At 35.9% G+C, this 12,879-nt stretch overlaps 2 protein-coding genes across 9 annotated transcripts in view; both read right to left on the bottom strand.

Moving 5' to 3' along the window:
* The window catches only part of LOC5579463 (probable G-protein coupled receptor 158), a 382,902-nt gene that overhangs the window by 77,250 nt on the left and 292,773 nt on the right, over positions 1 to 12,879 (bottom strand). The window lies entirely within an intron of this gene.
* On the bottom strand, positions 2,879 to 12,064 carry LOC5564801. Of its 2 annotated transcripts, XM_021846137.1 has the most exons (6): positions 7,956 to 8,797; positions 7,608 to 7,893; positions 4,029 to 4,190; positions 3,851 to 3,968; positions 3,673 to 3,791; positions 2,901 to 3,274 (listed from the first exon to the last, which is right to left on the bottom strand). In XM_021846137.1, exons 1-5 carry the CDS (start codon positions 8,342 to 8,344, stop codon positions 3,736 to 3,738), a joined length of 1,011 nt encoding a protein of 336 aa, XP_021701829.1. In that variant the 5' UTR covers positions 8,345 to 8,797; the 3' UTR covers positions 2,901 to 3,274; positions 3,673 to 3,735. The 2 variants fall into 2 exon arrangements, 1 of the variants encoding a protein (XP_021701829.1); XR_002500749.1 differs by lacking the exons at positions 3,673 to 3,791; positions 3,851 to 3,968; positions 4,029 to 4,190; positions 7,608 to 7,893; positions 7,956 to 8,797 and adding an exon at positions 11,611 to 12,064 and having other exon boundaries at positions 2,879 to 3,274.

The following is a 12,879-nucleotide window of genomic DNA, read 5'->3' as shown; positions in this document are numbered from 1 at the left end:
TCCATTACGCCGAAATATGTTGGGCTGAAGTTCGTTAGGCTGAATCGAGTAAAAGTGATTTTGTATGTAATTGAATGGAATTAACATTTAATTTGGGTTCCTTATCCGGGATTGTCTACTGAGGGTTGCGGCATCCTAAATCTGGACATGTCAAATGATCAAGTGATTATTGTAGTTCAAAAATATTCAACATGTTCGGATGAGCCACGCAAAGAGTGAGTCGTCCACGCTTTTTTCCATTAGAAGATCCTGTAACAATTTTCGGAAAGTTTTGCTTGTTAGATATCATGTACCAAATGAAGGTCAAGGAGGAAACCCTAGAGAAATCTCTAGTTGAAATTCCCAGCATAATAAACTGAGAATTTTATGGAGCAATTACTAAAAAATATGGGGAGGATTACTTTACACATGATATCTCTGAGAAATTCAAGTTGAACCTGAGAAACTATAGCTAGAATATTCGAAGAATTTTAGAAAGAAATCCTTATTGGAACCACTTTTGAAAAAAATTCAAAAATAAAAATCGCTGGAAAACTCTTGGCACCTGGCAGAATTATTAGATGGATTCCAGTGTATGACATGCAGGCCCATCTGTTAATTGATTCCAAAATAGCGTTTGATTCAGTGAAATGAAAGGGGCTGTTGCAGGAATAAGGAATAATTATTCACGCCAACCAAACCTCGCTACAAAACAAGTGAAGTGAAAATTTTTGACAGTCAAAGCAACAATCTTATGTTCTAGCCTAATAATAATAAACTATAAAACCTCTAGGCAAGAAATTTCAAAATCAAATCACCCCTCGTCGTATTATAGCTTGTTTTGAAAGCTGAATAAGAGCTGCTTCCATTGCACGTGTGTCATATTCGACGTAACAAGCAAGATTGAACTATTATTGTTGTTCATGATCAAATATATCTGATATTTATGCAAAATTTATGATGTATGAAAATGTCATCGTATCAGACGACATTCATTTCACAGTTCTTGTTTTTCTCGATATTCATTCTACCGCTCATGCTGTGTATGAGAGGTGACGGTAGCGGATGAGTGTAGAAAAATCAATTGACTGCTGACCATGGAAGCGAAACGAACGTCATGAGAAATGTGAAATTTTTACAGCACTGTTGGAGAATGCCTTCATGCAAAAGGACACAGCGAAACTAAGCCTGACCAATAATTCTAACAAAACGAAGTACATGGTTGCAGGTAGATGTAGAAATAGAGTTAGCCCTAGTGATGTTAGTGCTAAGGTAGTGTTTGTAGACGCTGAAAATTTTTGTGACATGTGACAATGATGTTTCTCGCGAAGCAATAAGACGTATAATTGACTGACAGGCATACATCATAGTGATTTAATTAAATGTGTGTTATATGGAAGACAACAGTGGGCTGGTTATTTAGTGTGAAAGTCAGAAGAAAAAATTGCGAAAATAATATTCAGCAGGGAGTCAGGCAGCGGTCAGCAACTTCCTGGAAGGCCACGGATATGCTGGCTGTACGCAGTAGAAGATGATAGATCAGGTTAGTATGTGTTGGATTGTTTGGAACTGAACAAATTGATTTCAAATTGAGAAATAAATTGTGAACAGATTAATGTTTCAATTTTCCGAAGCATTCCATTACCAATACTTGGAATTTGGACAAAAGATGCTGAGAAAGGTTATCGTTCCGATCGAATCAAATGCATAATTCATATCTTGTAGACAAACAAAATTCAATATCCAAAGTAGCATGGAAACTTTCCTTCTGAATACATTTTCATTGTTTACTCAGGACATTCAACCTATGCAACACATCGAGCATTCAACCGTGAAGCTTACCGCACCGGTGCGCATCGAGATTGTATCAATTGTTGAGAGCTTACTAGGGAAAAAAAAACAACCCAGACTAAAATATCAAGATTATTAGATTTTGTGCTCCGGGTTTGCCCTTGTTCAGTCCGTTAACAGTTGACTTATTTCTCATGGTATCAACCAGACCAACGCAGTAATCTTCTCCGAAGCAGAGCTTGTTTTTCTGACGGTTAAAAACATTTGAAACTTCTTTGAAGTTGCAGCATTCTACCATTATTCTTATCGTTGCAAGAGAGGTAATCGACCGTGCACCTCCATCGGCCAAGCTTAAGCTTTTTCCCTTCTGTATTTCGTTCATCCATGCACACTAAGATTTTATTACCGAAGTCGGTAAAATTTTACTGGGTTTTTGAACAGCAGAGTTAAGTCGGTAATTTGTATAAGCCATTTTACGAGACGTTCGAATGACGTTTTCCGGCGGGCCGCTCATTGTTGTTGTTCAAAAAACTAGCATGATATCTGAATAGCGCTGGTTACATTTTTGTTGGCGATGACGTCCCCGTCTTTTTCAGCGCATGTTTCCTATCAGGTTTACATGTATTACAGGTAACGTAGATGAAAAATATGTTTCCTGCCTACTGATTTGAATTTTACATGCGAAAATTAAAAACTTTGTTGAATTGCCACCAGCACCATTGTTGAACATGCTCCTTCCAAATGTAGCGCTAGAAGAAAAGTAAATAAATCGGCCCGCCAGAAGCTTTCAAAGCTTGTAAACATACGGAAACCATATGATTCGAAACGTCTCATAAAATGGCTTATTGTAGCTGAAAAGTCCGTAAACTACAAGTTTGCCCAGAACTGTCAAAAATCTTGAATACTGATTTAGTCAGTAATTGGAAAGCATATGTGACAATAAACATTACTGACTTTTTCGGCAAGTTAATGTTTTTGTTTATTTTATTTGCTGATTTAATCGGTAAAAAAAAATGAATTAATTAACGGAAAACTCAGTAAATTTACGAAAACAACTGATTTCTCGGTACTTTCTTTTCGCATAAAATATTAAATAATGTAACAACGCTTCCTTTTAACTTCATTTATTATCTTTTCAAATGGCAAAATTACATTTGTTAGCGTGCGATAACTCAACGTTCAAATTATTCATTCAGAACCCTGTCATGTGGTCATGAGCTCCCTACAAAGTGCTCATAAATTTCTCCCCTGTGGTTGATAGAGTATTGACTCCCATCAGTGTCGCTTTAAGAAGAGTGAAAAATTGCCTATCTGTTGGCTTGCACGCAGAGTTAAAAACAAGAATCGTCTGACAAAGCAGTTCAAAGCAATAAAAAAAATCTTGCTTCGCCACGATCCTGACTTTTCTCCAGGAAATGGTCCCTTCGCAGTTGTCGTCCGGAAAGTTTCCTCTCATATATAGAATAGGGTTGTCGCTCTCATTAACAGGCATTGGGTCATCGTACTGCAAAATAGAAACAATATTTATAGTTTAGTAATAGTCATGGAAATCTCTCAAAATGATTGTATAGCATTATTTTTAAATTTTCTTTCAAAAAGTAGTCAATTTTTCAATAACTATGCATGTTATTTTCAACTCAAATTACAGGCTATCTTGAAAAGTGTGATAATCCAAAAGATCGATTGCATCAAATGGTATTCAATTAAACTAGTACATATAATAATCATTATTTTTTGCGGGCTTCGTGGCCGGTTAGTGTTACCAAAGATCTAGCATCTAAAAAATTGAATAAAAAAAATCTAGAACGATTTGATGCAAATCTGAGCTTTTAGCTTGCTTCACTTTCACAGTTTACTAGGGAATCAAATGTACAAAGCTTTTTGAAAAGTACTGGTAGTTACCTGAATCCATTCAACAATTCCATTAAGTGGATTGTCGTTCGAATCATTTCCATGAATGGTACGCTACATTCCACGAGTAGGGTTTTTCAACCGGATTATTCCGAGCGTCCTGATGGTTTCTAGAAACAAATAAAAATTAAATAAGGTTTTATTCTATTTTTTTATTAAAATAAATTACCATTTCCAATATGTTGCAGTGTGCTTGAGTATGTAGTTAGCACCTTGGGTTTTAAGTCCTCAAATCTATCCCAAAATTTAGGAGCGGCAGGGTAAAGCTTTTGAAAGTCGAGCTTGAGCTGAAAAAAAAAATATTTTTTTTTTTAAATGGCTTGTGAAAATACATTTTGACGACTTACCAATTTACCATCGAAACAAGTGGCCACTGGAAAATCTTCCAGATATTTGTGGAACTCCCCAGATTTTCGGACACGATCTCGCTCATTGAAAGTTTTCATCCACAACTCCTCAGCGCGCGGTTGTGTTTTTGGAGTTGGGCAAAGAAATTTCAGTTCTCCGATCTAAAACAAAATTCAGTAAAAATAAAATTATTTTTACTTTTGAACATGGATTTATACCAGAGCAGAATATGACATCAAAATCAAAACTTGATACCATTTTGGTATTCCTGAACCCAAATTGAAATTTCAATTGTTCATCATAACTCACAATAAATACATGGTTATTTTGATTTCAGGAACAATGAAATCTCGAAGAGCCGATTTTCAGACTCGATATCGCCTTATGAACCATACTTAAACATATTATGATAGTCCCCTCAAACAGCTTTCCAAGGATAATCTCTTCTAGAACTCTATATTTCGACGAGTCGATAGTATTTCCAATATCGGTTCTTGAAAGTTCGATTGTACTGCCCATATTTGCATGGGTGACGTTTTTGTGTTCCCAACTGCATTCTTGATTTTTATAACAATTTCGGTCAAATAATCTGTGCATCTGCTAAAGATTCAATTCAAAAGTTAACTGAGGGAAACTTTTTAACTGATTTCATACTTTTGTCATCTGCTAACGCATGCTTCATATTATTTAAAAACAAAAAAAAAACAGTAAGTTTGATGAACGATTATATGGAAGAGGTCACTGTCATAGCAACCAGGTTTATATGCAAAACCATCCGAATCACGGTGTTAATTTTTATGCCGTGCATCCGAAAAAAAAGTAGGCAAAGCGGATGTTTCTTCGGATAAGTTGTATGTGCTCATGTTAGTTCGTTTTCCTCTTATAATTGTTTGAAAAGCTTCGACCTAAGAAACTGCACGGAGATCCAATGAAATGTCGATGTAAGGTTGATTTAAATATCAAAAATGAGAATTTGGTCTATATGAAAAGATCTGACTACTTTATTGAAGGATTCCATTTGGAAGAATGATTTCTCTCCAGTATTTTTCCAACGTCACATCAATTTTTTTAAATAAATTACAAGCAGTAATAATTCTTCAACACAGAAAAGCAATTGTTGAACAAACATTAATGGACTGAAGAAAATAAAATTATCAAAAATAAAATGTTCTTCATTTGAATGTTATTGATTATCGTGACTCCTTAAAAAGTGATTAAGTTATTATAAACTTAAATTCAACTGTTAGCTTTTCAATTTCTTATTTAATATGACAATACAGTCAACTCTCCATAACTCGATATTGAAGGAACCATCGAGTTATGGAAGCATCGAGTTACAGAACACAAAACTAGTGCAACTACAATGCAGGGACCATCGAGTTAGCCATGCAAACCAACTTTTACTATGGTTCTGTAGCTCGATATCGAGATACAAAATATCGGGTGAGCGAAAGTTGACTGTATACTCAATCTAAAAAATATATACGATCTCATTAATTAATCTTTAGAGTCGGTTTTCGTTACCTACTTGTCCCATGCTCCCTTATTTCCCCAGATAGTTGTGTTGTAAATCTACCTTCGATCCAAAACAACAAAAAAAAATTCAACTAAGCAAAAATACACAAAAAGTGATACAGGACTGGTAGTGAATATCTGCTTTTAAAAAAGGAACTCTAGAGACCTTATGCTTGAGAAAAGTAGACCGCCCAGAAACAAAAACGAGACCAAAAAGAGACCATACAGAAAACAAAAAGAAAAAAAAACAAACAAAAATCAGGAGATTGAAGTTTTATTTGATTTTCCCTGAAAAACTGAAAAGACATTTTTCTATTAATTTTAGAATTACAAGTATTACTGCTCTTAGTTTACTGTCTGCACACAAATTGTTGCAATTTCTGACCAACTATTCATATATGGCAAATTACCAGAAATCATAATCAGATGCATCGAATTATGCAATATTTATAAATTTCTATTGGTGGATGAGAAGAAGAATAATTTAATCATCTAAAATAAAGTTGTTACATATCTCTCGTAGTTTACAACATACATAAAATCTGATCAAAGTGCAATGGTGATAAAGCAATTTTGCAATTAATAACAGAATGTGCTCTAGGAATAATTTCTCCAGAGATAACTAAAATGTTTTCTTAGAATTTTCGTTCAATTTGGCAAAGATTTCAAACAACAATTTATCAGAGAAACTACTCCGAAGATTCCTCTCATGATTAGGAACTTCAAAAAGTACTGAGATATCTTTGAGATATTTCTCAATGAAATTGTTAAAGAATTTATTCTGTTTTTTTTTCATGGCATTTTTAAGATATTATCAAGACAATCTAAGCCCCTAATAATCAATTGAATCATTGGGAAAAATCCTGCTGGATTTTTTTGGAGATATTAATTGAATACAAAATGAACAGAATCCCTGAATAAACTTTTGTAGAATCGGAAATATTGCTGTATTATTTGATGGTATGAAACCTAAGAATGATCATGAAGAATCTATGAAAAATAAGCTTGAAAAATTACACGATTTTTATGTAAAAAAAAACTATAGGATGAAATGTTTAAGACATTTTTAGATAAATTTCATTACTAACTCAATGATAAATCGCTAGTAGATATTTTAGGTGCAGTTCTGGAAGAGTTCTAACAGTTTTCCAGGTACCGCTGAAAGAAATTTGGAGCAATCCATAAGATAATCCGTAAAAGAATCCACAATGAAGTTCAAATGTACATGGCTGGGGAATTAACTGAAAAAATCGACAAGAACTTTTTGAGGAATTCTTGAAAGTGTTCTAGGAAACCCCTCAATTGAATACAGTAAACTCTCCATAAGTCGATATTGAAGGTTATATAACACTAAACCAGTGCACATGTGATCCAAGGGACCATCGAGGTAGCTATGAACACCAACTTTTATTGTGATTCTCTAACTCCTTATCGAGATATAGAACACTGGGTTAGAGAGAGAGTTGACTGTAAACGTTAACAATAATTAAAGCAAATATTCGTAGAAAATCGAATAAGAGACCCAGCGTCATTATTTTACGTTATCTGAAAGCCTTGGCCTTGTGAAAAGCATATGAAAACTAAAAAAAAAACACATTTTTGTATGTAATATTCCTTATACCACTATGGGAAAACATGTACCTATAATAGCAATATTTATAATTTTTGATCCTATAGTAGCAATAGCTTCAAGACGTAGGCAAAACACAAATCCAAATCGTATTTTTACAAAACATTGATATTTTTTTATTTTTTAAAGAATGGATCAAATGTTTTCAATTGATATAAAAAAAGTTCTTAATTCTTCCTGTATTTTGTATTGCTACTATAGGTACAATAGTTTTACTTAATTATTTCGATCATGTTTGAACAAAATCGAGCTATGAATCAATGGTACTTAGATACAAAGTTCCTTATTTTCATGTCAACGAATATAGTATAATATAGTAAAAAGCCACTAGTGTGATAATAGGGAACTGTCTACTAAGGGTTCACCAACCCAAATTTAAACAACGGAAGATACAAAATAAGAGAGGCACATCATCCACACTAAAATGTCTTACCAATTCTTCAACATTCTCTTCTGGTTCATCATAATCCAATAGTTCTTGAGGTTCAGTTTTCGAAGTTCCTTCTGTAACCTGTTTGCTGCGGACAATTTTCCTGTCTGTAGACTTCCGAATGAGATATTCAAGGTGATAATGCAATCTTCCCGAATGTCTATGTGGTCCTCTGGCATGTTGATGGAACCACAATGCTTGAGGTACGTTCGCGTTACTTGAACGTAATATCGGATAAGTCTCCACGAGTGAACGTGCGACCAGATTTTTATGGAAAGCCGAGGGGCGCCTGCAGTATAAAAAAAACTACATCAAGTTATTATACAAACATAAAATAAATATGTTACTCACGCTCCGTATGATGACCTCAGATAATCGCACAAGACATTTTTAATTTGAGTCAGAACCTTATCGTTAGGCTTGAGCCCTTGCTTCAATGTTTCCATGATGTTCTGCCCAGGTACTGTTCTTTTGAAAATCCGATTAATGTTGATTATTTCCTCCAGCCGAATTCCACTGTACGGATTTTCTTCAGTGGCACCTGTATCCTCTTCATCTGAGTTGTATTCAGCAACATCTGCAATCTCCTCTTCGTGGTTATCTTCTTCTTCGTCGAGTTGTTCTACAACAAATTCTTCAATTTCGGGCCCTTGCGAAATTTCGTTTTGAATGCGCTGGATATGTTTTATAATTTTGGTTTTGAGATGAAGGCGTGTAAAATCGTTGTCGTTCAGGTCCATGAAGGTTTGTACATCGTCGATGCCTTCTGATACTAAAATTTCATGAATGGAATGATACTGTTTACTTATTTATGTATATAGAAAAATATGAAGAGGAATAGATCGAAAACAGTCAGCTGATCGCTTATTTGGCAACAAACCCTCCTCCACAGGAAAACCCTCTCCTGTCGTTTAAGATGTATAACACCCCAAGCCTGGTACTGCGGATTGAAATGGTGTATATAAAGCTAGCATTGCAGTACAACCTCAATGAAAGTTGATTTAAAGTGGGAAAGGCCCCACTAGAGCCATATTTAAGTTATAATTTATAACATTAACTCGACATGTGGGGCCCTTTTCCACTTTAAATCAACTTCAATTAAGGGAACACAGTAAATTTTCTCTGTTAAACCTTTATGATCATACTCTTTTGCTATATAGGCCTATTCACATGACGTTTCAAAACAGCTGATCGGGAGGCTCTCTGACAGTTCTTCTATGAAAATGACAGCCTCGTGTATGCACCGGTACTCCACCGATGTAAACAAATGCATAGACGGACCTGTCACATGAAAAGGCACATTGGCAGGAAAGGGTTTTCTCGTTTATCTGTCATGTCAAGACGTCGTGTTAGCAATCAGCTGTTGTTAAACTTTGCTTACCTAATAAGACGAAACAAATATTTAATAGTGGTGATTGTATTACTGACATAAGTTGGTTCGGAAACATTTGATTGAAATCAGTAATCCTGATTGAAACAGCGTCTTGAAACAAATGTGTCAGTACTGTTATGTGGTTTCCAAATTGAAAATGTTGTGTATTGAAAGACACCGCTTATGGGAATTAGCTGCTCCACATCCAATTCATCGATGTGATACGCCTGCAGGAAGTTGTCATAGTCCAGCGTTTTACAACATCTCAACAGGAAATGTATCTGTCCACCGATGTCCATGACCTCCTTAATAATGCCATACGAGGGGAAGAGCATATTTTTATGGACTCTTATGGAAACCAGAAGATCTTTCCTGAATTCAATTCCATTGATCTTCACAGATTTCAGATAGCACATATCATTTTTGGAATTGTTTGCTTCAAAGTGTTCAGTGGTCCGTTTCTTAGTTGTTTTCGGCTTGAAAGTTATTTTCTCACGAAATGGTTTCTCCAGCAAATCAATTACCATTGCATAGCATTGCCGTTCGGCCAAGCTTTTACATATGTTTTTAAAATTTCGACATACTGATGCTTGATTTTTTGCAGGTTTGTTTTTTTGCTCAAATGGCAGGCAATTAGACTGCTTTGCACTGCCGTTTTGCCTTATACATTCAGCATAATGTTGAAGGTGATGAATTTTATTTATTCTTCTATCAGAATTATCGCAAAATAGTATAGTGAAAAGGCGCACATGTTCGTCAAGCCACAAAAGCATATCCTCCGATACAGTTGGTGATAGAATGATTCGTGTAATATTTATCAGGTGTCCAATCATAGTCATTAAATCACAATCTTTAGGGATTTTATGGCCGAAGAGAAAAGGAAATGCTCGAAGTAGTAGAAAACTTTGAGAAGCGGTCTGTCTGAGTTTGTGAGTTTTTGGTGATGATAGCATATCTTTTGTTACATTGGCCATCGGTCGATTCTTTCGATCAACATGTCCGTAATCAAAATTATCAATACAACTGTTTATAAACTCTACAGTGAATCCCATATTCTTCTGTTGATAATAATGACACATAACTAGCTGCAACGTTAAAGGTATCACCCCTTCTGCCAAGTCGTGCATAGGGTCAAGGGACCAATTGTTGATGATATGATAATTTTCCAGGGTATTCAATATGCAGCCACTTTTTTTCAGACCACATTGAGCAGGTTTCAACTCACCAGCCTGCACAGCATTCAAGTTGCTATTGTACCATTCAAGGGTTCTGACAGGGTATTTTTCCTCGGGATTGTTCTTGAACTGAGAACGGGAAATAGTGCAAATACGACAAAAAAATGTTGCACTTGGACTCAAGAGTCCGAAAACGTCGTGTACAGCTAATGAATCTCCTACAAACAGTGTTACTACTGCACGCAGCACAAAACTCTCAGATCCATAACAGATGATTATACCCTTTTCAAGCTTTTTAAGATCAGCGACTAACGGTTCCATTATCTTATTATATCCATATTTTTTAACGACTCGGGAGGAAGCAAATATTAGTGGAAATATTGTCTTGGGAGAGCTGTTGTATTCGTCGCGGAAGTTCTGAACTTTGAATAAGAAATTTGCAATTTTGTTCTTTCCTGCTCTAGAGCTCAGAGCGTTGCCTAGCTCAACGTCGTCCTCGTAAATGGTTAATCTTACAACGCTAGGGAACTGTTTGAAATAATCACTGTTCTCGTAACGCAAACCTGTTTCAAATGAACCATATTCTTTTATACCCGCTGTCTCTTGAAAATTACTGGTCTGAAGCAGCATCCTATTATGAGGATCTCTAAATATAAGTTTTAGGGTGTCAATTATCGGCAGATATGTGAAGGTTTCATTGATATGTACAGTCTTGGGGATATTATGCAAATAGCGTATAGTAGACCGTCTTCCAACGCACTTTTCAATGGGCTCTGGAATTTGGACAGCAAGTTTCTCAAGATAGACTTTTTGTTTAGAGTATGTTTTAACATCACTGAACAAATCGATGTGTTGAAAAGACTTCAAACAGCTTTGCACGGAATCACTTTCAAGATCAATATCATTAGCTATCAGTAATGACTTTGTTTGGCCGACTACAAATTCTAATAGCTGTGAAATAATGTTTTCACAAATTTGTATGGTTTCCGTGACCTTGCTCTGTGGTAAACCCGTATCTGCCATTAGCCGGCAAATACTCAGCGATGCAATCTTTTTGATTTCCTCTATTGTTATCTGTGACTCAACGGATTCATTCACAGGATCGTTAGTCTCCTGGAAAAAATCTTCCGGAATTTCGGTTATAACTGGAACAGAGGAATCAGCACTGCTGGATGGATGTGAAAGGCGATGACTTTCTTTAAAATGACGTTTCAAACTTGAAAAATTCTGATACCGCATTTTGCAGTGCTGGAAAGTACAATCATAACGGCAAAAATCCGGAGATAATTCCCCGTTTCGGATGTGCAAATTCGCATGACGACTTAAGCCCTTGATTGAACCAGGCACAGCGCGTCGACAAAAGAAGCATGAGATTGAAACATCGCTGATGTCGGCCATTTTGCTTGTCTAATTTCAGAACTGTAAAACAAATAAGTTTAGAGGAATATTCGTTACTTACGGAATAAATCGTTTATCCCTACATCGACCTGCAGGAGTTGTTCGATAATAGATTCCATTTACACACGAGGAACACCGCAAATTAACTTTTAAAACTGGAATTTGTATGGAGCCGATGCAGCACGGGAAAGATCGCGGAGCTTATTTCAAGTCGTCGTCGTTCGATGCTCGGATTTGTTTTGATGATAACTCGGTAAAAATGAACAAGCACTGAAAACTCAGTACTCGATTTTACTGACTTTTTTTTTCGGTACAGTAAAATCTGAATATTACGGTGAAATCAGTAATAACATTTACCGTTTTCAGTAAAATGTAAAAAAGGTTACTGAAAATCAGTATTTCATAATAAAACAACTGAATTCTCGGTAATTATTGCATTTTACGGTTCAAAACCCGCAAAAAAAATTACCGAACAGCGAAACCGAGATTAAGTGTGTTTTTTTGGCAGCTGTTTGTTTTTTTGGCAGCTCGTTGATAAATTGTAATACGATGCGATAAACAAGCCATAAATCAAATCGCAATGAAGCTCACTCGTTCGCTCCGGCTTAATTCCGCCCCCGCCTCTCCGTTCGATAATTATATGATTGGGTATCCGGCCGTCTCATTAGTGACCGCGTGACGTTGCTCGGTCGGAAGTGCTCCTTCCCCCTTTCTCCAGGATGGCCAAATCCCGTTGAACCGAAGGGAAGGGTGTGCGCTATTTGTTGCGTGTTTCGAAACGAAACGAAATTTTGATTTTTTTTTCTTGGATTAGAGGAAAAGCACTAATTTTCGACCTACAATAATTCTGTGCCAAGTTTCGGATTTTTTTATAAAGTAGGCCACAATCGTATGAATGGGTCGAAAACTAGTGTTAGGTCGAAAATTGGTGCTCTTCCCCTACTTCCTTTTTAAATTTTCTTTTATCTAAATTTCTGTGTTTTTGTGAAAGGATTGGAAAATGTTTTCATTCATTTTTGATAGAATAAATGGGGTGACCCATTTCGCATATGGTTTTCTTCTTTCTGGCGTTAAGTTTCAACTAAGACAGAGCCTGCTTCTCAGATTTGTGTTCTTATGAGCACTTCTACAGTCATTAACTGAGAGCTTTCTTTGTCAATTGATCATTTTTGCATGTGTATATCGTGTGACAGGATACGAAGATACTCTATGTCCTGTGGGATTCTAACCGGCGACTCTCAGCTTGGCCTTGCTGAATAGCTGCGCGTTTACCGCTATGTCTATCTGGACCCGTTTTAATGTTTTTTGTCCGGTTTTATATAAAATTGGT

This window comes from Aedes aegypti, chromosome 2 (assembly GCF_002204515.2).
Source record: "Aedes aegypti strain LVP_AGWG chromosome 2, AaegL5.0 Primary Assembly, whole genome shotgun sequence".
NCBI lineage: Eukaryota > Metazoa > Arthropoda > Insecta > Diptera > Culicidae > Aedes > Aedes aegypti.
The sequence above is the reverse complement of the archived record's forward strand: the minus strand, read 5'-3'. Positions and strand labels throughout refer to the sequence as shown.

Excerpts from the sequence above, each read along its gene's own strand:
- LOC5564801 (XM_021846137.1), bottom strand. The coding sequence starts at position 8,344 with ATGGACCTGAACGACAACGATTTTACACGCCTTCATCTCAAAACCAAA. Across the intron at positions 7,894-7,955 it reads CTGAGGTCATCATACGGAGC|GCGCCCCTCGGCTTTCCATA; the intron begins GTGAGTAACATA and ends TTTATACTGCAG. Across the intron at positions 4,191-7,607 it reads AAGAGAATGTTGAAGAATTG|ATCGGAGAACTGAAATTTCT; the intron begins GTAAGACATTTT and ends ATTTTGTTTTAG.